Raw genomic sequence first — 24,784 nt, 5'->3', positions numbered from 1 at the left:
AGTGGCCAAAAACAGACAAAACTAGAACATTCGGAGAGCGCAGACCTACGTCAAGTACAGCTCGAGTATTGTGCGAGACATACACCCAATGCACTTCCCTACCACTACTACATTACCCATAAGCCACCACGCTTAAAGGTGCAGGTTCAGGGCACAGCTCCTATTTTCCTATTTTTTGGTATTTTCTTATTTTTGGTAATCCAGAACATCACCAACATTTAATCACCTGTTTCTTGACATTTCCTGACACGTACAATGACTCAACTAAAAGTATTAGGTAGTACTTCAGCTGACTCAGCATAATGTGCACGGTGCATTGCTTGTGTTTTTGTTCTCTCTCTGTATGACTGGTTTTCGGCATGTTAACATCCACAGGCTTATTTAGAACAGGCAATGTCGACAATCAGTGTCACCACTGTATCAGTAGGACTGATGACATCATCAACAGTGATGATGTCACTCCGAATTTTACAGAAGTTCCACAGTGTGGATGGGAAAATATATGGGACTTACACAACTGGTCAAAAGTTTTAGAACACTCTCATTTTTCCAGTTATTTATTGCAATTCAAGTCGTGAAAGTCCAATGAACAGCTTGAAATGGTACAAAGGTAAGAATTGAACAGCCAGAGGTTAAAAAAAAACCCAACACTGAAAAATAATGTACATTTCAGAATTATACAAATAGGCTTTTTTCAGGGAACATGAAGTGGGTTAATAATTTAAAGCTGTTCTGCAGCAATGAAGGTTGAATCAGCCTTGAAAGCTGGTGCTACTAATTCCTACAGGTGTTCCAACTTTTCTTGGTTACTTCCAACCCACAACATAAAAAGCAGTGTTGGAACACACTGTGGTACTAGACCCTCATGAGCATCAGGTGAACATCATTGTTCATGGATTCCATCATTTCTTTTTCAACTCAAATTGATTATTTGTTCTATGCTTTCATTTCAGAGTGCAATGACACAAAAAACTCAATAATTTTCAGTAAAAAACTGGAAAAAGTGTAGAGTTCTAAAATTTTGAAATGGTAGTTTATATACATCTATATATTTTTAATTTAAACACCTGTTCCTTGTCCCATTTATCAATTTTCCTGAAAATTTCATCCACATCCATTCATAACTTTTCTTGCTAACAGACAAACAGATAAACACAGGGTAAAACATAACCTACCGCTCTGCGCTTGGCTGAGGTAAAAAATGGTATAAAGGGGTCAATGAGAATCAGAAATACTTTAATAATCCCAGTACCACTCCAGATATACAAACAACATATTGTACAACCCACATCTATTCAGCACAATATAAATATAACTATACATGTATAATAAGTCAACTGTACAGTTTAATTATGTGCAGAAAGTGCAAAAAGAGCTAAATGAAAAAGACTATCCGTGTTAGAGTCAGGTTGCAGAAGAGGGGTGTCTGACTAAGTGTCACTATTGGTTTAAAAGTAGGAACAGTTTAAACTGGCAAATAATGGGCATGATAAATTGTGAATGTAGTTTAATTGCCAAAAATAAGCATGAAATATGGTGAAAAGTGAAAATAAAGGGTCGGCATATGCGACAATAGGAGGATAAGTAGTGGAAAGGTTTTATAAGTGCCGGAAATGTCTTGAAAGTGGAAAAAATGGTGAGAAAAGGCATTAAAATTTGATGGTGAAGTAGCAGAAATGCATTAAAAAGTGTAAAAACATGGTAAAAAAAAAGTGATGAAAATAGGTTAAAATATATCAAGTTTGGTGTATATATATATATTAAAAAAAATGATAAAAATAAGCAAAAATGGGCTTAAATTAGTTTCTTAAATGCATTTGGTAACCCCCTCCCAGTGTCTCGTGACCCCAAATTGGGGTTGAAAACCCCTGAATTAAAGGACCTATAGTAAACTTTAAATACTATCATAAGATAAGCCGTTATTTGTCTTAGTATTTCACAAAAATCCTGGCCAATGACGTCACATATATCTGTATGTGACTTTAAACAGCCAACATTAAAGGTTGTAAACAATCTGCTTTCCAACATCACTGACGCTGCCATAATCCAATCACAGACAGACGGAAGCGTCCAACTACTGTGGAGGGATTAAGTTCAGAGTGGATTCTTTTCATGTTCAGCCGTCATTGTGTAGGAATGTGTGTTATTCATCCCACCTGTGCAGTATATGCTTGTCCTCATTACTCCCCCTGCTGTGAAGCCCATCAAGTCTGTCTGCAGAACACTGCACTGTTTAGTCAGATGTGTTAATGACCTTTCCCTACACACCTGAATCTAATCAACAAGTCCTCATCCAGTGCTGCTATTGACTGCTACAAAAAAAACTAACTATGGAAAACATGCAGCAGCCCAGAGTGACGCCACACATCACACTGAGCAGAAACCACCGAAAACACACACGATTAATCGACAAATCTTCTTATAATAACATTTGTTTCATAAAGGGACTCAAAACTTTTGTGGCGTTACCCAAAAACTGTTTTATTTCTGAATGAGTAGAAAAGCCAACATTAAAGCCAATTCATGTTGAATCTAAATCAGTAAATGTTGGACGTATTTCACTCCAGCTTTCTCACAATGAATGTGTTTATCCACTGCAGTCCATCATTATTCTCTATATTCCTCCATATATGGTACATCAATCAGTCAACCGTATGGAGAGAAATGTGTCTTTTTTATGCAAAAAAAGAAATTTGCAAACAAAAATAATGGATATGTTTTTTTAAAAAAAAAAAAAAAAAAAAAAAAAAAGATGTGCAAACAAAACTATCATTAATTAAGAAAAAAAAATTAAATGCTAGTTTAAAAAAAATTTGTTCTCATAAAACTTTACATTTACGGTTTTCCAAGTTTTTGTTTGCGTTTCATGAATTTTTGTTTGCGTTTCATGAATGTTTGATTGCATTTCATGAATGTTTGATTGCATTTCATGAATGTTTGATTGCATTTTATGAATTTTTGGTTGCATTTTCTACGTTTTTGTTGTGTTTCCTGAAGTTTTGGTTGCGTTTTATGAATTTTTTGTTTGCGTTTCATGAATGTTTGGTTGCATTTTATGAATTTTTGGTTGCGTTTCATGAAATTTTGGTTGCTTTTTTGAAGTTTTTGTTAGTGTTTCCCAAAGTTTTGATTGCGTTTAAACATCAAGCTCGTGGGTGGGGCCTCCTCCTCCGGACGATGTTAGAAGTCTTTTTATTGGTCAGTTCTGAACGATGGTATGAAAAAAACTTCTACATCGTCCGGAGGAGGCCCCGCCCACAAGCTTGAAGTTTAAACGCAACCAAAACTTCAGGAAACGTAAACAAAATGTATGGTTTCTTGAGAACCAATTTTTGATTTGTAAAAAAAAAAAAAAAAACAGCAATTAAAAAAAAATTGGTAATGATAATTTTGTTTGCAAATCTTTTTTTTAATTACAGATAAAAACCTTTTTCTCAAATCCATTTTTTGTTTGATCGCATGAAAAAGACATTTCTCTCCATACAAACATCATAACAGGTGTTTCATTAGCAAGGATTTAACTTTGTCACCAATTTGGTGATTTTACTGATTTTACTGATTTTCATTTGCATTAAATGCTCCAGCTCACCATGATACACATAAGAAGACATTTTTATCTTTATTATATAAAACAATGTCACTGAAGTTACAGCTGCTGGAAGACAGTGTTTATAGCTTTCAGGCATGAATTTTCGTTTTGTCAAAGTCAGAAAAATTCCCAAATAAAGGGGTTCAATTTTTGCACTGTATTGGCCATGGTTTCAAGTTTTTATTATTTTTTTTTTAATCAGTCACCTGGAAAAACAACATCCAGATGATAGCATTTGGAAGAAATATGACACTTGAAAAAAGAAAAAAAAAAAGATGTGAAGATGTCACTTATTGTAGTTCCCATCTTTACTCATTTTGAATTGAGAATCTGAGAATTGTTGGTTAATATTGCACTTTATGTTGATTGTTATCATATTTTTTGCTAAAATTCATGGACTTTTTGGACACCAAAACATAACATAAAATAAGTTAAGCGTAGTAAATTAAAGAAAAATTTAAGATTTTGAAAGTTTATCATTTTATTGTGTTTTTATTGAGTGAAAACACAACCTAGATTTGTTTTAAAAGTCAAAAATTGGGGTGAAATGATGATTTATTAGATCAGTGTGGAAAACAGCACCATATAGTAGAATAGTCTGGAGCTAACACATATTTTTCCATAGTCAGTTTAGCTTGTACAACTTTTAAAAACACTTAACAGCAGTTGTTGTTTTTGTTTTGTTGGGTTTTTTTGGTCTGTTTTGTTTGTTTTTTTTGCCACCCTGCAACATGCTGTAGTTTCCAAAATAAAAGCTGCTGTTTGGGAGTCTGAAGCCAACGATCCATGATCATAAAACATAAAATAAGTTAAGCATAGTAAATTATAGAAATGGTTAAGATTGTGAAAGACAACTATGGATCTTGTGTGGGTTTTTTGTGTGAAAACACAACCTAGAATTGTTTAAAAGGCAAAAATTGGGGTGAAATAATCATTTATTAGGTCATTGTGGAAAACAGCACCATATAGTAGAATAGCCTGGAGCTAACACATATTTTCCCAAAGTTATTTTTGCTTGCACACCTTTTAAATACACTTTACAGTAGTTGTTGTTTTTGTTTTGTTGTTGTTTTTTACAACCGTACAGCATGCTGTGTTTTTCAAAATAAAAGCTGCTGTTTGGGGAGTTTGAAGCCAATGATCATCACCTGCCTGTGTGTATATGATGCTCTCACCTGGAAGGAGGCTGCATGTCCACAGCAGGAGAAGGTGCTGACAGTCCATGAGGATGTTTGAAAAGAGACTGAGCGTGGCTGTGTGTGTGTGTGTGTGTGTGTGTGTGTGTGTGTGTGTGTGTGTGTTATTTCTGTGTAAAGCACGCCACACGCTGCAGAACCTTTTGAAGGAGGGGGAAAGAGGTGGAGTGTTGAACCTGCACCTCCTTCTGCTCACTGTGTTTTCCTCTCCTTTAGCTTCACCTTCTCCTGTCAAAGCCCAAGCTTTAGTTTAATGTGTCTGCTCTGCACAAACAGGAAATGCCTGCATTATTGTAAGTGAATCCTCACGCAGTGCTGAAGACCAGATGTGAAGATCTAAGCTGTAGTCATTAACAGGAAAGACATTTACAAGGTCACATAAGACCAAAAGGGATCAGATTTGATCCATCTGATCCTCTGTGAGGTGTTTTCTCCTTTTTGTTAAAATCACCCTCAGGAGACACGACGTGTGGTTGGATAATAATTTATGATCTGCAAGGATAAAACATCAGAACAGCTTTAATTGTGGAATCCAATACAAATTCATGACATGTGCACTGTTAAGCATGGGCGGAGTTTGAGATTCTAGCCAGTGGAGCAAATGAAAAAATAGAATTAAATATATAGAATGTCTAGAGATTTGCACCAACCACAATGTGTGTAACATATAGAATAATGCAAAAATGATTAGTAACATAATTGATAATGTTGACTACAAAATTTTTGCATTGACGCGTCGTTTAATATTGTAAACTGCTATATTTTTGCTGCAGTATCCATACATGAACCAATGGGTGCAGTGTCACTTTTCCCATTTACATTATGAAGAAGAATTGTGCAACAGAAGAAGAACCAACCTAAAGTCTCAAAAGTTAGGGACCATTTTAGTTTTTTAACTGAAATGCTACAAAAGCATTTACTATTTAGCTCATTTTCATTTAGGATTAAAAACTAGATAAATGAGGTGATTAATTGGGTCAAAAGTAGTGATGCACGATACTGGATTTTTGGCCGATATCCAATATTCCGATATTTTTTTGAGGCTCGTTTGGTTGATAACCAATGTCGATACTGATATTTTTTCTCTTGCATCTAATTGCAGAAATAATTTAGTTTCTGTAGTGGAATCAACAAATTCTTTGTACTCTTTATCACGCTGGCCTGCTGACAAACACAGACAAAATACATTCTTTTCGCAAATTAAAGAAAATACTTCCACTTACATCATTATTGTAAAACATGTTGCGGAACTGTGGACCAGCTCTATTCAGAAGGATGAACATTTTTTTGATAAAGTCAATAAAAGACCTGAACCATCTTTTACTCACATTAAAAAACCTGAGCACAACACGACATTCCTTATTATTTGTCCCTCACAACTCTGAGGTATTTAGAACCTGTGAGACTGACTCTAATTGGCTCTCATCACGGTTTAGACCGTCGTGAGACAGGTTAGTTTTACCCTAACCTCCAATGTGTTGTTGCAATAGTAATCACTCTCACCTTTATTAGGTTTGTGATCAAATCCCATCCCCTGTGAGCTGCTGAGGACAGTTTATCTGATCTGTGTGGCTCCAATACAGTGTTTCCCAATGATTTCTTAAAAAATAAATCAAAACATTTTGTATACTTGCATTTTATTATAACTAAGATGGTTAGTATTGATAAAGATCTGACTGTCACAGATGTGTTACAACTGTAATACATATGTTTGTTTGAAATGATGAATATTACATTGTTTTATGACATAAATAGAAATCACATCCAGTCATTGACGTCGATTGGAGACGCCACACGTTTCTCTGTTTGAAGAGTCATCATCACTGTCCTCAGAGGAAAACTTCACCTTCCGCTGAAACCTCTGCAGATACAAAAACACAGCAGTGAACACTTTTTTTTGTGTGTAACAGCCTAGAAGAATCTGCTTTAGTTGAACATCGTCCTGTAGGTATTCCTCCTTCATGCCCTTGGCCTTAGAATGGAATAAGACAAACTAAGTTATACTAAACTGCTTATGATTATAAGACTTTTCTTGGAGTTTAATACAAAGGTGAACTTATTTATCTTGTGTATGATATTCTTTGTTGCAAACTTGCCATATCAGCTATACACATAGGGTCGTAAAGCCAAATGTAGTGAAAGGTACGGTAAATCTTTGTTGGTATAGGTCTAAATGTTAAATGTGACAGTTCTTTAATGTGATGAATGTGATAGTTATCTTGTTTAATTACATGTTTACTGTGTAGTGTTAATCTCCTGTAGGATAGCAGCGGTTTCAGTCCAGGCCAAGGCCGAATGCCTGATGTATTCAATCAACTTTTTTTTTTATATCTATGCGCCAAGTGATTATTGGTATTATCTAAGTTTGCTCTACAGATCTATAACACAAGTACTGTACATGTTAAAGCTGCAGTATGTAGAATTGTGAGAAACAACCCCCTCCTTGCCTGTTTCGAAACCAATCGTCCCTTACCAGCATCCTCGTGAACGCGCACAGCTGTGGAGCTCTTAGCCACTTTTTTCTCAATATGGACTAGTGACAAATGTAGGGACTTTATCTTGTGTTATTGAAGAGTTCTGTAGTTACTGCCATGAACAGCGGCTGCTGCCATCAGCTCCTCCCCCGCGACAAGCTCACAGAGGGAGCTGTGATCTCAGCTGACGCTCAGAGCAGAGTGACAACCACCACTCTTGCATCCAGACTGTAAAATGAATTGCGTCTGTTCTCTCCTCCTTTGAAAAGCTTCCCTTAGGTTTACTCGCGATGTATCTGTTCTCACTTTCCCGCTAACACCAGTATGTGGGGCAGACCCTGAGCAGTTACGTGGATCCGCGAGAACGCAAAGCGGTCCGTTCCTCCCGAGTATGTTTGTGCCTTTATTCTGTTGCTTCTCCAAGTCAGTCTCCCTTTTTTCTCTTGCTTTGCCGTGTAACTGTTGTGTCTAACGCTGTGATGGGAACTTCAGCTGGAATGTTCGCCATTACACGTATGTGAACATGCTTGACTTCAGTCGAGCAGCCAATAGTGACGCCCAAAATGGAGCACATGTGTTTGTAGAAAGATCTCTGATTGGCTGAAATTCAGCATCACGCACCTAAATGTCTTATACAGGGCTAAAAAGTGCTGAAAAATGATTATGGATTTTTGGCCAAAAAACACAAAACAAACTTATATACTGCAGCTTTAATGTTAGACTTACGTGTTTTTCCTCCAGTCTTTTGGGGAACCGAGAGATGTTGTCGAGTCGACGCTCTGACTTCTCCCACTCATTCAACCAAACCCGACGGCGGTACTCGGATTGCCGAGCTGTGATTCGTTGGTAGATGCCGTGGTTCTGCTGACCGATCAATAGGAGCTCATGGTTCCTCTTCTGAGCATTTAGACTCGGGTGGGTTAAAAAAAAAACTTTAAAATATTTCTTTTTCAAACATGATGAGTTATAAACAAGAATTGAATTACATATTCTCATGTTGGAAAAAAAAGTCTTACCTCCTGGGCTGGTACTGGTTTCTATGATCTACCAGACCTTTGGAGTGAACTATGGAGGCCAGTTTAGACGCCAGGAGGCGGTTGTCTCTGTCAATGACTGACATCCGTTCTTCCTGTAGCTGAAAATTGCAAAAGAAGCAGAAGGAATATTATATGTTTCAGAAGATTTGTCGACTGAACTGAATAAACCGAGTCAATGCTTTGTTTAATTAGTGTTACTGGAGCCACTATGGGCATTATTTAACATAAAGAAGCAGAAGTAGAATGAAACCACTGCCCTGCAACCTACAGGACGTGGATGGATTAAAGTTGTGCATTGCTGCAGGGATTAGCATACAGGTAATAAAGTCTGTGATACATTTCAAGTGTTTGAAGAAGCTGAGTATGACATTAAAATAAGGGAAAAGATGATTACACACACAAACAGACTACAATCAACCTGAAGTATTTCCCCAGAGAATATCAAAGATGGAAAATATAATATGCATGTGTTTTAACACAAAAAAACACATAGAGTCAATGGGATTTTATACAGGAAGGGAGCATGCGTGATGTCATCTTTAAAAAGCAATAAAATGAATATGGTGCTTAAAAAAGCATTTTCTCAAGCACAGATTTTCCAATTTAGAAGCTTTTAGGCCAGACTTGTAAAAAAATTGGAGAGTCTCTTTAAAATCACCTTTGCCCACCCTTTGTCAGGGTTTTATTAACAAACGAGGAGGGTCAGGCCGCTGTGGGGCGTTTCGGATGGGCTACAAAACCACCTTAGTGGGGGTTCCGGTACCTTTTCACCAACCAATCAAAAAGGGCTTGAAAAAACGTTATTTCCGCTAATTGACTACCGGCTTAGTTACTGCTTCAGCTTATTGGTCATGGCCTGACCCTAACCCTATTACAAGATCTTATTTTGAAATACCGATCAAGACCAGACGTTAAGTTACAATTCAGAAGCGAATAAGAAGAAGGGGGTGTTTCTGCCTTAAAAGGGGGTGTACCCACTTACAAACCAAAAACCCCTTTTTGCTGCTGGTCGGATGATATTGTAACAAACGCTCAATAAATACAAATAAAAAAAACAACTTTTATTTGACTCTGTGTGCGTGTGTGCGCACTGACCTGAAGTTTTTTTGGCTTCAGCATCACGTGTGTGTACGTTCTGCAGCCCTTTGTGTCCACAGCAGGCAGAGCAGTGCTCACCTAGACAGGTCAATAGGTCAGTGACTTTTAGTTGGTTTTCCTTCATTTTCTACAAAAATGTCCTAAAATTGATAGGAAGACCCATGAAATAATAATAATAACAGCAACATTTGATCATTTCCCAATGTTAAGAATGCCACAGCCCATTTACAAATAATAAAAAACTGAACAAAACTAAAGACTTAAAAGATACAAAGTGTAGAAACACACTCAGGAACCCTGACTCACAGACATAAACACAGGAACTGGTAATAAACTGAAAACACATCACACACATACTCATACAGAACTAAATATCTAAAACAAGACTGAGTGAATTAAAAACACCCCCCCAAAAAAAACCCAGGCTAAGATTTTACAGACTTTTCTTGTTGGGATGAGTGAGTTTGACACTGCATATTTTTACTTCAGTAAAAGTAAAAACAAAAACAAAAACAGTAACAATGATTAGTCAACTTCAATAACACATGCTGGGATGATGATGATGACGATGACTCAGCAAAAAGTAAAAAACAAAAAAGCTTCCACAAAAGTCTTCCAAAAATCTAATGCGCTCCGACAGAAAAACAAAAGCACTGGAGGGATTTAACTGAGTCTGTGGGTGAGTATTTATGGGGTGCTAAATGTAAAAACCTTTTCAAAGCCAGCATTTATGAACATTTAGCTCCCTTTTCTTTCATTTGAGAAAGAAATTAATGTAAAACAGCATGCTCTATAATATCATTGTTTCAAATGTATTCACATGAAAAAACATCTAATTATAAATGTTAAATCTAAATGTGAGTGTTGAATCTAAATGTAAATGTTGAATCTAAATGTAAATGTTAAATCTAAATGTGAATGTTGAATCTAAATGTAATTGTTAAATCTAAATGTAAATGTAAAATCTAAATGTAAATGTTAAATCTAAATGTGAATGTTGAATCTAAATGTAATTGTTAAATCTAAATGTAAATGTAAAATCTAAATGTAAATGTTAAATCTAAATGTGAATGTTGAATCTAAATGTAATTGTTAAATGTAAATGTTAAATCTAAATGTAAATGTTAAATCTAAATGTCAATGTTTAATCTAAATGTCAATATTAAATCTAAAGGTAAATGTTGAATCTAGATGTCAATGTTAAATCTAAATGTAAATGTTGAATTTAAATGTCAATGTTGAATCTAAATGTCAATGTTAAATCTAAATGTAAATGTTGAATCTCTATGTAAATGGTAAATGTAAATGTTAATTGTAAATGTTAAATGTTAAATGTAAATCTAAATGCTAAAATCTAAAGGCAAATGTTGAATCTCAATGTAATGATGAATTGAAATGTTAAATGTAAATCGAAATGTTAAATTCAAATCTAAATATTAAAATCAAATCTAAATATTAAAAGTATATATAAATCTAAATGATAGATCTAAATCGAAATGTTAAATTCAAATCTAAATGTTTAATCAGTAGCCAAGTGCAAAGGTAAATGTTTAGAAACATGCATGTTTTAAATTAATTTGTCTCAAATGAATAAAAAAGAAAAAAAAAATAGCTAAATGTGAGGTAGGTATGAGATAAATGTTCAAAATATGTCAGCTAGTTAACAGTGAGTTTTTACATTCGGCACCCTATAATATGTGGCGCTGATTGTAAATGCTTTTTGTCATTTAGCAACAAACCACGTTTAAAAAAACTTATGTGAATTTTTTTTATGTTACTTTTGACCAGATTTACAGCAATATTTGTGAAATTTGGGATTTTTACTTTTCTCATAAAAATATAATGCCCATGTTAAATCTAAATGTAAATGTTAAATGTAAAATCTAACAGTATTTGTACTCGCTGTACTTTTCACCTACCTTCCAGCGGTGGTTTTCATAGTTCTTTTGGTCCCATTGTTGTTTTAAATAACGGTTGGTGACGGGTTGGAGAGGATGGTACGACCTGTGCATGCTGCTGATCTCACACGCATTCACTTACACCACCTGTAGAGGGAAAAAGATAGGCTCGTTTCTGCAGCCTTATAAGCCGTCACCATGGAGACAAGCCCCTCTTTGTCCCATTCATGCCAGATACGTTACCCATGCATTATTACTGAGCTTATCTTCCTAACTTTGAGCACACACACACACACACACACGCACGCACGCGCGCGCGCGCACGCACGCACGCACGCACACACACACACACACACACACACACACACACACACACACACACACACACACACACACACACACACACACACACACACACACACACACACACACACACACACAGGGGAGGAGCTATGCATGGGGCAATGATGCACTAGATCACAGACAAGTGTCGCTCTCCTACATCAATATTTATATAACCTACCCATAGGTAACTGTAGTACGCAGCATTGCTGGGTGCTTTTTAGCAGTCTGGTGGTTAATCATAGCATGGTTGGGGTAAATAATAATTGTAATTGCGTAATTAATAATTAATTACAATTATAACATAATTCGGGCCCGAGCGCAATGGTGCGTTGGACCCTATTGTAATGCACCACATTTTTAATATTATTTTATTTATGGCCAAATGGTCACATTTTTCAGGACCTAAACACGTTGAAAAACTCATGAAAAATTTGATATTTTGGGGAAATTGGACATGTGAATGGCATAATTACTCAATCACGCTCAATTGTATTGGCTCCCAGCTTGGACTGATGACATCATCACTGTGGAACTTCTGCTAAATTCTGACATCATCACTCTCAGCAGTGATGATGTCAGAATTCTACAGTGTACTGAAGAATTATTACTTCAGTACACTGAGTGAGGATTGCCCTGATCTGGGTAAGTACTGTTATTTCTTTCTACCATAAACACATTACCAAAGATTACACAATGTAACCTTATTGTCTAATGATTTACATCTGTTTTTATACCCACACAGAAACAAATCAAGCACCTCCAGCCATTCATATTCAGGGTCTCTTCATGTTACTGCCCATAAATCTACTGTTTAATGACCTGAGTCGGGTCAAATTGTACTATTTCATCTTTTATAAAATCCAACACAGACACGTTTAAATAGCCAAAATGTTAAACGTTGTAGGTTCATTATACAGCCTTTATTTCTGCGTGCAGATAAAACTAACATTCAGCTGTGGTGAAAAATCAACAGTAAAAAATTGTAATCAATCAACAGGCAGTGGCTTTGGATCATTTGGGTGTGTTGTGTCAGAGTGAACATCTGCAAAGCACAACTCCATCAAAGGTTCAACATTAGGTTAAAGCTCAGAGGACTACCAGAGTCCATTATTAGCGATGACACCAGGCGACCATCGACAATTCAAAACCGCTTGTTCTTTCAATCAAAGCTGCTGGTTTCACAGGCTGAAAACCAACATGCTCACAACATGTGCGTCCCTTTTTTTTTTTTTCTTTTAGTTGTAGAGAAGAGAGGAAACGGATGTCCTTTTAAAAATAGATAGAAGACAAATCACATTTCTGTGTCCAAGTGCTCTAAAGGTCAACAAACAGGTTATAGGAGCTATTTTGCACCTGTTGTGGGTGATTTACTAAGATTGCCTGTGCAAATGATAAGCACTAAAGTGGTGGAAATTTACTTATATAAATTAAGGTTTCACATGAGCTTTTTGGGAAAAAGGTGAATAAATAGAATTGTTAAATCAAAGCAAACAAATGTGAACACAAGCACGATAAATACCATCTGTAAGGGTGTCTGTGGGAAAGTCAACGCTGTGGAGAGAACAACAGATGAAGTCAATAAAAGATGTACAGAAAGAACAAAGGGGAAAAACGGCTCATCTGAAATGTTTACATTATTTATCATTCATTAAATCTAAAATGTTGACTCAGCAGAAAAGCTTCGCCAACAACACCTGCAGCCATCTGTGAGTAAAGCTGTGACAGTGAACACCTGACTGTTAAATATGCTGACATCATGCACACAAACAGCAGGTTTGGGGTCAATTACATTTTTCAATTATCCATGTTCAACTACAATACAATTATGATTACAATAATCAGCATTTTTCCCCAATTACAAATACATTATTAGTTTCCCCGAAATTCAATTACAATTAAGTTCTCAATTACTAAAGTTCAATTACTATTGTACTAACTTTCATACATAGCGTTATGATGATTGTATGTGTTTTATTATGCGTGAACAATGTTGTTTTAGCATCTTTACATTTATATTTTAATGCATTTATTATATTATTTTATATAAAAGCCCAACTTTTTAGTTAATTTCCATGGTTATTACGATCACAAAGTCAATTATTTGAACTCAATTAAGATGGCGACGGATTTTTTAAATTACAATTCTAATTGACCCCAACCCTGACAAACAGCAACCATCAGATCCAGCTTTGCTAAATCACATTCATCTATTTGCGTGTGCTGGTCCAGATCACATATTACATAGAGGCAAACATTAATAGAAGAACTGCAACATGTGTTTGTGCGTGCGGTCAAAAACCTTTAATAAAACAGTCGTTTAACTTTGACATGAACAGATCTATTATTTATCTGTCTCTAAACAATGGACAGGAAGTGACATTTAAGGGAGCAACTTGTCATTAAATAAAGCACCGATTAATTAGCTAATAAAGGTTATTTGATTAAAGGCTGGTGTTCTAATCCCAGCATTGGTTTACTTTTTAAAAACACATTCACAACATGTGCGACGCGTCCCTTTTTCAGTTTGTAGAAGCTGGAAACACACGTGACAGGGAAGGGAATTTCTATTTCAAAACCACTTTCTGAGATTTTTTTTTCTAATTTATTAATGTACTGGAAATGTCCAAAGGCTAAAACAACTGATAAACATAAATGTTTATCAAAGTTTTTCAAATTTTCAACATGGTACTGCAAATAAATAAAACGATTAAAAAGTCCGTGTTGTGTGCGAATAAAAGCAAACATCCGTAACAAAGTGGATGTTTGATGATGAAACATGCAGGCTACTACGTTATGTCGTCTGCCGAGCGCAGTCTTCATCACAGCTGTCTGATGAAGATCCAGCCGACTCCTTTGAACGTGTGTCCAGCGCTGGGAGGCTGTGGGTGTGTGTGTCAGATGGAGGATGAGGATGAGGGGATGTAGACGTAGGTGGAGTGTGTGGTGTGTAACGTGTCTCTTCAGTGGTTTGGGGACTGAGTCTGTGCTGCTCGTTGTGCTCACACGTTGTGTTCTCGGTGTGTGGAGGGGGTTCCGATGGTTCTGCTGAAGGTTCTTCACATTCAAGCCTGTGACGTCGACTCTGAAGACGCTCCTTCAGCCGCGGCCCAGTGTCCACCTCCACGGTCTCTCCTCGTCTCAGCCTCCTCCTCTCCGCATCGAGCTACGGAAGTGACAGAGTTTCACTGAGGTGTGAAAACAGCGTTATCTCTAGGAGGCACGATAACTATCCATCAAATTATTGATCAGCCAATATCATCCTCATAAGACAAATTTCAGATGTGAAAGTAACAGTTTACAAGTACTCACGTTACTGTAATTGAGTTGCTTTTATGAGTACATTTCTAAATCAGTAATTCTGATTTTTACAAATAAGCTATCAAAACGTTCAGAAAATGTATTATGCTATAGCTGTTTTTTGTAATTTTAAAACTTTTTGAGTGGTTAATCTTTTTGTGAAAGTGCATTGACTTTTCAGCTCCGATCCAGCTCGTTAAGCTAGTGGAGCTGCTCCAGTTTTTACCTTCAAATCTATGTAAACAAATGACAAATTCAACCTTTTGCAACCATATTGCTAACATTAAGCTATTGCTAGGTTATTGCTGAGCTAATGCTAGGTTAATGTTAATGTTAATTTAATTTAATTCATTGGTGTATTTTATTTACAAAATAATTGTACATTTTGACAAACCTTTTCTTTTATACAGATGCCTGTGTAGAAAATAAATTAATTAGTCTTTTCCTTTTTAGGTTTATAGATCAGATGTTTACTGTATGCAAGGGAACCGTGGCAAGATTTATTACCAAAAATAAACGGGGTGAAAGTAACTAGTAACTTTTAGTACTATCTTATTGAGATATTTTTTATTTGCATTTGAGTATTTTATGTATGACTTACTTGTACTTGAGTACAATTTTAATCAAGTAACAGTACTTCTACTTGAGTAGGATATATCAGTAATCTACCGATAAGTCTACCTGATAACACCAACCCTTTACCTTCTGAGCCAGGAGCGCTACTAGCTAAGCTAACTTGGTTGTAAAAGATGTTGCAACGTCATATTTAAGCCACAATTGTGCACGCGCAAAGACACATTTTATACAAGCAGAGTTTGTCTTTGTCTTCCCAGAATCTGTCATTGCACTTCTGCTACGTGCTAAGCTAACCAAAACATGTGGGAGTGCTTTCATCATGTGATCAGTGACAGTAAGAAGGGAAGGGATGAGGAAAACACATACCTGCATGAGAGGGGGAGGAGAACCTGAGGAACATTTCTTCATCTGCTGCAACCTGAACCAAAGCACATGTAGACTGTAACCATAGTGACATGATGACACGCTGGAGGGAGGGGTGTGTGTGTGTTTACCTGCTGAAGGACGAGTTCGGCTTCAGTTTCCTTCCATTAGAGTGATCCTGTGGCCTCAGACACTGCACCAAGGAATGAGCTGAACAACACACAGTTCATCCTCATTAAAGTGACTTAATACAACAGCATAACTGGCTGTAGAACAGTGGACATGTTTACATGGGAAGTTTAATTCCTCTTTAAAGCAGAATAGAAGTTAATTCCTCCTTAAACTGACCTTGTAAACACTTAATTCCTAATGTTAATTTAATTCCAAATTAAAATTAAATCTGAATTAGGTGGCTGATTTCAATTCCAAATTAAACAATTCCTCTTTCTTGTAAACATTTTATTCCGCTTTAAGTTAATTCCGGTCGTTCTGCGCATGTGCGACTTGCCGCGATGACACGCTGGTGACGACATAATCCAAGATGGCGGCCTGGACTGGAGCTCAAACTGTTTCTTTATTAAGTATATTAAAAAAGTCGCATAAACATTCACACAGACACATGGACTTATTACACACATGAACATCGGCAAACGGAACAGGCTTCACCGGACGGGTGATACTCTGACCTGGAGAGGGAGAAAATTCATTCCCATATTATTGCACAGGCTGTAATATCACCAAGTTTATAATTGTAACGGTTGTTGGAGCTACTATCTTTACCAGGGAGCAAATATTTATTCCTGGTTATTGTTTTACTGAGCTTTATTTATCGGCGATTCCTTCCGCTCTGTGGACCACAGTGTGTTAATGTCGAGCTGTTGCTTCAAAACTACAATGAAAATAAAAGTGAAAACAGTTCTCATGCGTGGTCCTCTGTGTTATAGCTGACAATAAAAGGTTTGTTGTGTGTTTTGCCCGATAGACGTGATACATCACGTTCTCCCCATGTCCAATCAGAGCCTTCCCAACTCCTAGTCCATGTAAACCTTAATTTGGAATAACCATTTCCATGTAAACACAAAGCAGAACACTTTCAATGTTTTTTAATGAGAACGCATCATGTAACCGTGGCCAGTGTGGTGTTATATTTGAGTCACAAAACATACAACAACCAATTCTAAGTGATTAGTTTCAAATTCTACGACTGAAAGATATATTTTACGCCTAGAATTTAAATGGGGTTGCTTGAAATGTCTAGTAATGGAAAATAAAATAAAAAAAAATTCTGATTAGAAATAAAAAAATTTAATATATCATATACTTTTTCAAATCAAAACCACACAATCTTACAATTGTATTCTATACTTTCACTTTGTCAAATACAAATCTACTACTACTAATAATAAAATGCAGTTAAAAGCTATATCTGAGCTAAATTTGCCACTAATTCTTGTTACTCTGTCCTTTTTTAATACAGTATAACAAGCATCATCAAAAAGTTATCCTGTATTTAGGGTCACCAGGAAATTCTTGATATCAAAACTGTATAAAAGAAATATGAATATGCCCCTCCTCTTTCACTCTCACTTTTTCCACATGCCCTTGTGCAGAACTTTCTTTGTTCATGCAGTATCGTGACAGTGCCACATGAGGATGGTTCTTTGTCAACAGACTACAACTCGGGACAAAAATGGACACGAGTGCGTTCATTACCCAGAGCTCCTTTGGGCACTGAGAGCAGTTTGATTGGTTCGGCGTCAGGGGAGAGTCCAGAAGCTTTCTGCAGAGCTCTGAGGATTTCAGTGTTCTGTGGAGCAAAAAGGCCTCCATCAGTGATGTCATTTTTACGTATCACACAACTAAACCAAACTGGTGTCAAATGCCATATAACAGAGGTGGAAAATGAACATTGTCATTCACAGGTTATATTGCCATGATTGTACTGTCAGTCACCTTGCCGCCCAACTCATAAGCACAGTCCAGCGGCGTCCTCTGCCGTTTGTTCCTGAGTCCGGCTGAAGCTCCGCCTCTCAGCAGCAGCTCCACCAATGCCTGATGCCCCCCTCGCACAGCCTCGTGCAGCGCTGTGTTGCCCTGTTGGTTCGCCACGTTCACCAAAGCATTGCTCTGCACGCACACACATGGTTTTACACACATTAGAAACACTGCATTCTCTAAGTCTGGATAGTCATGTTTACGTGTGTGTGTCAGCATTGGAGTCAATTACATTTTTCAATTATTTATGTTCAATTACAGTTCAATTATGATTATGGTAACTGGTATTTTTTCCAATTACAAACAACTTACAATTATTTTTTTTCCCCTAAATGTCAATTACAATTATGTTTATAATAACTACAGTTCAAATATAATTTTATTAACTTTTATTAATATAGCATTGTGATGATTATATGTGGTTTTGTATGTGTGTACATTGTTGTTTAAGCATCTTTACATTATAATATCTTGTGTAAAAGCCAAACTAAGAACAACATTGGAATATAACAATAGCTATAAACTCTTTGTACAAAACATCAGTTACATTGACAGTATTGTTATTCTGTAAAATTGTTTCATACTTATAAAAAAAATAATTTATATATATATATATATATATATATATATATATATATACTAACCCCCTTACCACCTGTATGTGTGTAAAGATTCACTGAGAGGTAGTGAGGAAACTTGATATGAAACATATTTTAATAATTGTTAACTACATATGTGTAAGCCATAGAAGTGTTTTGCATTTAATCAAAATATAATTTTTATAGAATTTCCATGGTAATTACAAAGTCAATTCTCTGAACTTAATTACAATTCAGATACAATTACAACAGCAACAGATTTTTTCAATTACAGTTACGATTATAATTATGCCATAATTCATTATCAAATACGTGATTACAATTGTAATTGACCCCAACCCTGGGGTGTGTGTGTGTGTGTGTGTGTGTGTGTGTGTGTGTGTGTGTGTGTGTGTGTGTGTGTGTGTGTGTGTGTGTGTGTGTGTGTGGGGACCTGTAAGAGAGTTGTGGCCGTTTCCAGGTTTCCACACAGACAGGCGAGCATCAGAGGCGTGTTACCATAGCGATCCTTCTTGTTCAATTTGGCGTTGGATTCCAGCAGATTCCTGACAACCTGATGATGATCAAAGGCAGAGCCACGGTCACACCCCCGTACGTACAGTATTTTAAATAATGAGCATTCACAACAACTTTTTAGTCTTTGTTTCAGAGTCGATCTTTCAGAAACGTAAAAAAATACCGTACAGAAACCTTTGTCTCAATCCTACAATATTCACCTCAAAAAAATATTAACAAAAGATGGACAATAAATACCAGTCCGACAAAGGCTTCCATTTTTAGTCTTTTAGCAACTTCAGAAATGGGTAACATTATCACAGCGGGTGCCAAAGAGGCACATGAACAACATTCATAAGCATTTAGAATAATAACCTGTTGTAGCTTTGAAGGTGTTTCTGTCATTTTGTGTATCTTTGGTGTTATTTCCTGTATTTTGTAGTTGTTTTGTGTGTTTTTGGAGTGAAACTGTAAATGTTTGTTGTTTTGTGTGTTTTTTGAGCATGCGCATTTTCTGACATTTTCATTTCGTTTTGTGTATTTCTGTTTGTGTTTTGTTGTTAATTTCTGTATTTTTGTTGTCATTTTAAATGTCATGTGTGGCCCCAGTTGATTGTTTCTAATGCAGTCATTTCACTTTGCGGTAGGGCTGCTTGATTATAGAAAAAATAATAATCATGATTATTTTAGTCATAAATGGTAAATGGACTTGATTTATATAGCACTTTATCCCCACACTGAAGAAGTCTCTAAGCGCTTTACATTTCAGCTCATTCACCTAATCACTCTCACATTCACACACCAGTGGGACAGGACTGCCATGCAAGGCGCTAGTCGACCACTGGGAGCAACTTAGGGTTCAGTGTCTTGCCCAAGGACACTTCGACACATAGTCAGGTACTGGGATCGAACCCCCAACCTCTTGATCAGAAGACGACCCTCTACCACCTGAGCCACGGTCGCCCATAATTTAAATCACAATTATTCAAACAATTAAATGGAAACAAAACAAAAATCACAAAATAGATTCTTTGAACATAAATAAAATCCTTTAAACACTGAAATCAAGTATGTTCACTTTTGCACAAAACCAAACACTTGTTGCACGTGATGTGTCTTTGCTCTAGGTCTTCATCATCAAACCCAAAGTGTTCCCATTTAAGAGAATTTGACTTGCAACCTGGTTACCTTGCGTTTTTGCTGCGTTTCTCCTGTTGTATGACCACTAGCAACAACTTCAGGCTAGCTTTGGCTCAAAGTTAGTATTAATAACATGTGTGTGCCAAGCTTTATTATTTGTAGATGTCCAAAATAGTGGGTTTGTTTTATTTAGCGAATAAAACATATGTAAAAAAATATATACATATATATATATATATATACATATATATATACATATGTATTTTTTTTTTTATTATTATCATTTTTTCTCAATCACGTTATTTTTGTAATTGTTGGGTGTAATAATCAAAATCGTAATCAAATTTCGATTAATTGAGCAGCCCTACTTTGTGGACAGAGATAAAGAATTGTTCTGTTCTTCTCATAGTATATTTAAAGCACTTTTAAGGGAGCCACTTTTCATTAACTAATCCACTTTGTTTTGTGTGAAAATGTAACAATATTTTAGAAACAAAAGACTTTTATTTAAAAGTCAGAGTTGGTTATCGACAATAGACATTTAGAATTATCGCTTAACTTTAAGACGTCAGAGTTTGACCCAGTGTTGATGCTCCTACCATGACATGGCTGTTCTGGCTGGCCAGGTGAAGCGGCGTGGCGTTGTGGTTGGTGCGTGCGTTGACGTTTGATCCGTGACGGATGAGCAGAGTGCTGAGCGCCGAGTGGCCGTGCAGGGCAGACACGTGCAGAGGTGTGAAGCCGTCCACATTACAGCTGTTTATGCCCAGAGCGCCAGGCTGCAGCGCAGACAGCTGCAAGACACACGGCACAGCAATGGTTCAACAACGCCATCATCTGACACTCGCAGAAGGTCACACCACACCTGCTGAGTGGGAGCACAGCGCGCACACTGACACAGTGGATGGCAGAGCACTGTTTCAAAGCGTACAGCTACTTCCTCCTCTTCCTCGTCCATCCACTCTAACAGGTAGCGCACCTTCAACACAAAAACACACACACACACACAGAGTCAGCAAAATGATGGTCCATTGTTCTATGAATCTGTGATAACCACATTTATTTATTCATCTGAATAATATCCACTGTTATCCAGGAAATGTTTTATTATTTGGGCCGTAGTAAATAGTCATCTTAAAGATGTAAATCCTCATTTTAATCAGAAATAAAAATGGGTTAAAAGTGACCAAAAATGGTGGAATGTGATTTTAAAAACTACAGAAATTGGTTAAAAGTTGCAAATTGGAGTGGGCAAAAACAGACAGAAAAAGTGGTAAAAAGGTTTCTAAGTGTCAATACCAAAACAATTGGTGCAAACTGGCATATAATGGGAATGACTAGGGGTGTGTCAAAATATTGATACGACGATATATCGCGAGGTTTCGTCTTGCGGTACGTTATCGATTCACTGGCGGCAAATATCGATTTTTTTAAAAAAAAAAATCTTTTTTTATTTTGCAAGATACAAGATGTGACGAAAACAATATATATATATATATATATATACAGTATGTGATACACAGAGATAATGCAGTACATAGACAGTACAATGAGACAATAGGTGAGAAGTGGATGTTTACAAATTTACACTACGCGTGTGTGTATGTGTGTGTGTGTGTTAAGAAGAGCCACTTTGTTTTACTTGGCTGTCATTCATGTGAAATTGATTGACAATGTTGCAGAATCGCTGTCTCGTGATAATATTGTTATTGTAGACAAAAATATCACAATGTATCTTATCGTGAAGTACCTGGCGATACCCAGTCCTAGGAATGACAAATCATGAATGTGGTTAAATTGGCACAAGTAGGCATGATATATGGTAAAAAAAGGTTAAAAGTGACAATAAAGGGGCAACATATGTGACAATAGGTGGGAAAAGTGGTAGAAATGTTGGAAAAGTGCTGAAAATGTCTTGAAAGTGGAAAATATGTGCAAAAAAGGCATTGAAATTTGATTGAAAACCGGCAGAAATTAGAGTAATGTAGCAAAAATGTATTAAAAGGAACAAAAATATGGCAAGAAAAAGTCATGAAAATAGGTTTTGTTGTAGTTGCAAAAAAAGGGTAAAAACCAGCAAAAAAATATTGTTAGTTTCTTGAAAGCATCTGGCATCCCCAAGGCTGAGAACCCCTGATCTAACAGCTCAGCTGCATCACAATATATTTCCACAGCAAATAGATGGATGTGATTTCAGCTTACCATCTCTATGTCACCGTCTGCCACGGCTCGCAGCAGCTTCTCCACCTGAAGGTCACACACACACATCAGATATGACAAAAGGAAGCCACCCAAAGGGGCAGAGTATGTGTTGTACAGGTTAGTGTCTGCTTTGTGTGTCTTTGTGTTGTGCTGACAATCACCTCTCTGTGTCGGACTCGTTCCCCCTCAGGTTTGGCCTCTGAGCCCAGAGAAGACGTACTGGAGACTGAGGAGCAGTGGCTGCTGCAGTCTGAGGCCAGAGACGAGTGATTGAAGGACTGACAGGAGACCAAGATACAACAAAGAAATCAATGCAGGCCATTGGTATGATCAGCTGAGCTCTATGGAGACAGCAGCACTACTGTTTAATACACGTGGTGAAGCTGGTTCAAGTTAGGTAAAGGTGATGATTGCGGCAAATTTTCTCAAAATAAAAGCGATATTTCTGAATGTCGACAAAATATACAATAATTGTGCTTTGAACATGTTTCCATTGAAGGTTGTTTTGGGCAGGAGCCTCGTAACTCCCATGAAATCTCCAAACCTCCTTATAAAACTCTGTATTCCTTTGTTGTTTCACGTCTAATGTGTTTAAGTATAACGCGAATAAATGTCCCCGTCTCCTCTTCCATTTACACGTACCACGCTATGTTTTCTTGGAGAGAAGTGGTCATGTGACCAGGTACCTCATGTCATGTGACCATGTACGTCACATTCTGTGACGTGTATTTGCGGAAAAAGTGTTTCCATAGCGCTTTCGGGACACATCCCAACATCTGAAATTCCTCCTCATGAAAACGTAAAAACTTTTTAAAGATATGAGTGTTTTTTTCAAAATTCAAGCATTTCCCTTACCAGTTTTAATTGTGCTATTTAGATTTTGCGCATTTCCAAGGGTAATGGAAATATAGCTACTGTTAGCGCTCTGAGAACTAATCAGACTTTTTGTTAACAGGTGTTATTCAGCAACAATGTGTAAATGTTTCCTTCATGTGAGTCTGAGCTGTTAAATCAAGTGATTACAGACAATGAATGAATGAGCGCTGAGACTCACATAGAATGTGCTGCTGCTGCTGTGTGGACGGCCGTTCTGAGAGGACTGCAGCATCTTGAGGATCTAAAAGAAAATACCAATGATCAAAAAGCAGATTCTTTAACACATACAGTAATAACTGTGTTAAATGTGTGTGTTGCTGACCTTGGAGTTTAGTGCACACTGCAACGGTGACTCTCTGTTCTTGTTGAGGACGTGTGTGCTGGCTCCGTTCTCCAGCAGCACCTCAATCACACCCTCGTAGCCCCAGCGTGCGGCTGTGTGCAGAGCCGTGTCGCCCTTGTCGTTCTGCAGGTCCAGGCGGCATGTTTGGGCATCGTAGTACACCAAAGCCTTCACACACTGACACACATGCACAGAACGCACAAAATTCAAATTGGTTCAGGGCAGGGGGCGGACAATAGTCCATTTAAGACGATAGTCTATTGTTTTGTCCAACGGTTGCACTGCATAGGGTCCCATCATCCCATAAAGGATATACAAGGTGGTATAACGGCTACTAAAAATGAAGCTAATTGTGACGGCTCGTGCTGCGCCGCAGGGAAGTAAACTCGATTATCAGCTGAGTCAGCTGTTTCAAACACCGACATGAGCTGCTACGGCACCTTCTTGTCCTCCTCACCTCTGATGACATTAGGAATATTCCATTTCAGACAAAAGTCCATTGTTTTGTCCAACCACTGCATCGAATTGGGTCACAAAAACATTAGATCATCCCATTAAGGTGATACGAGGTGGCATAACGGCTACTAAAAGTGAAACTCTTTGGTTTATATATATATACTAGATTATCTATATAATGAACGTAAAGATATTAGCTGTGATATTGACTGTATTATCAACCTGCCTTTGCGGTGTTTGTTTTACCTGTAAGGTAGTTTGAGAGGGAGGAACTCACATTCTTATGTAAGGTAGGAGGAGCCGGGATTGTCAGAAAGCAAGATCACAAAGCAAGAAAAATCCAACTCGCCCGTTTGGAGCTGACTTTTTACAAAATGTAGAATAACAAGAGAGGGAGGAAACAGAAATGTTTCAACTTTGACCCTCGGAATGAGGCTAAAGAAATGTGTATCACTGAAGCAAAACCATTATAAAGTGAATTTTTCATAATACTGCTACTTTAAGTATAATCTGATCAAATTTATCCTGAGGTGTCACATGGTCTGTGGACTACTTACATCCTCGTGTCCGTACATGCAGGCGAGGTGCAGCGGTGTGTTCCCGTTGTTGTCCTGAGCATCAGCGTTGGCTCTGTAGTGCAACAGCAGCAGCTACACATACACAGAACACATCGTTTTAGCCTTAAAAACTAATAAGAAAACAACCTAGCTAATCAACGTTAAAAAAAAAACATGTAACACTTAGGAGGCCACAAAGCACTGGCCTCCTACAGGATAGACAAAATGAAAGTAAACTAAACCAAAAT

At 37.1% G+C, this 24,784-nt stretch overlaps 3 protein-coding genes across 4 annotated transcripts in view; all 3 read right to left on the bottom strand.

Moving 5' to 3' along the window:
* LOC114464562 (integrin alpha-11-like) overlaps positions 1 to 4,947 on the bottom strand; it is a 44,096-nt gene extending 39,149 nt beyond the window's left edge. The window contains exon 1 of the mRNA XM_028448878.1: positions 4,765 to 4,947. Coding sequence (XP_028304679.1) covers positions 4,765 to 4,813 — 49 coding nt within the window. The 5' untranslated portion in view covers positions 4,814 to 4,947. The remainder of the gene's footprint in view (positions 1 to 4,764) is intronic.
* A 1,517-nt stretch (positions 4,948 to 6,464) lies between these two features.
* si:ch211-284k5.2 (uncharacterized protein CFAP97D2) lies at positions 6,465 to 11,553 on the bottom strand. The gene is made up of 5 exons (XM_028448882.1): positions 11,314 to 11,553; positions 9,392 to 9,472; positions 8,276 to 8,394; positions 7,986 to 8,169; positions 6,465 to 6,646 (listed from the first exon to the last, which is right to left on the bottom strand). Exons 1-5 carry the CDS (start codon positions 11,404 to 11,406, stop codon positions 6,554 to 6,556), a joined length of 570 nt encoding a protein of 189 aa, XP_028304683.1. The 5' UTR covers positions 11,407 to 11,553; the 3' UTR covers positions 6,465 to 6,553.
* A 985-nt stretch (positions 11,554 to 12,538) lies between these two features.
* Positions 12,539 to 24,784, bottom strand: part of ankrd27 (ankyrin repeat domain 27 (VPS9 domain)) — a 32,103-nt gene continuing 19,857 nt past the window's right edge. For both annotated transcript variants that reach the window (XM_028448879.1, XM_028448880.1), the window contains exons 16-28: positions 24,537 to 24,629; positions 23,503 to 23,700; positions 23,359 to 23,421; positions 22,466 to 22,582; positions 22,305 to 22,349; positions 20,968 to 21,081; positions 20,702 to 20,896; positions 18,901 to 19,020; positions 17,827 to 18,000; positions 17,587 to 17,680; positions 16,005 to 16,083; positions 15,877 to 15,928; positions 12,539 to 14,800 (exon numbers count right to left, since the gene is read on the bottom strand). In XM_028448879.1, coding sequence (XP_028304680.1) covers positions 14,429 to 14,800; positions 15,877 to 15,928; positions 16,005 to 16,083; positions 17,587 to 17,680; positions 17,827 to 18,000; positions 18,901 to 19,020; positions 20,702 to 20,896; positions 20,968 to 21,081; positions 22,305 to 22,349; positions 22,466 to 22,582; positions 23,359 to 23,421; positions 23,503 to 23,700; positions 24,537 to 24,629 — 1,716 coding nt within the window. In that variant the 3' untranslated portion in view covers positions 12,539 to 14,428. The remainder of the gene's footprint in view (positions 14,801 to 15,876; positions 15,929 to 16,004; positions 16,084 to 17,586; positions 17,681 to 17,826; positions 18,001 to 18,900; positions 19,021 to 20,701; positions 20,897 to 20,967; positions 21,082 to 22,304; positions 22,350 to 22,465; positions 22,583 to 23,358; positions 23,422 to 23,502; positions 23,701 to 24,536; positions 24,630 to 24,784) is intronic.

Source organism: Gouania willdenowi, chromosome 6, assembly GCF_900634775.1.
Source record: "Gouania willdenowi chromosome 6, fGouWil2.1, whole genome shotgun sequence".
NCBI classification, from domain to species: Eukaryota; Metazoa; Chordata; class Actinopteri; order Blenniiformes; family Gobiesocidae; genus Gouania; species Gouania willdenowi.
Note: the sequence above shows the minus strand (reverse complement) of the source record. Positions and strands in the feature narration are given on the sequence as shown.

Coding starts and splice junctions, on each gene's coding strand:
- si:ch211-284k5.2 (XM_028448882.1), bottom strand. CDS start 11,406: ATGCACAGGTCGTACCATCCTCTCCAACCCGTCACCAACCGTTATTTA. Junction 8,170..8,275: donor AACCAGTACCAGCCCAGGAG/GTAAGACTTTTT, acceptor AACCCACCCGAG/TCTAAATGCTCAGAAGAGGA. Junction 6,647..7,985: donor AAAGACTGGAGGAAAAACAC/GTAAGTCTAACA, acceptor TTGTATCTGCAG/AGGTTTCAGCGGAAGGTGAA.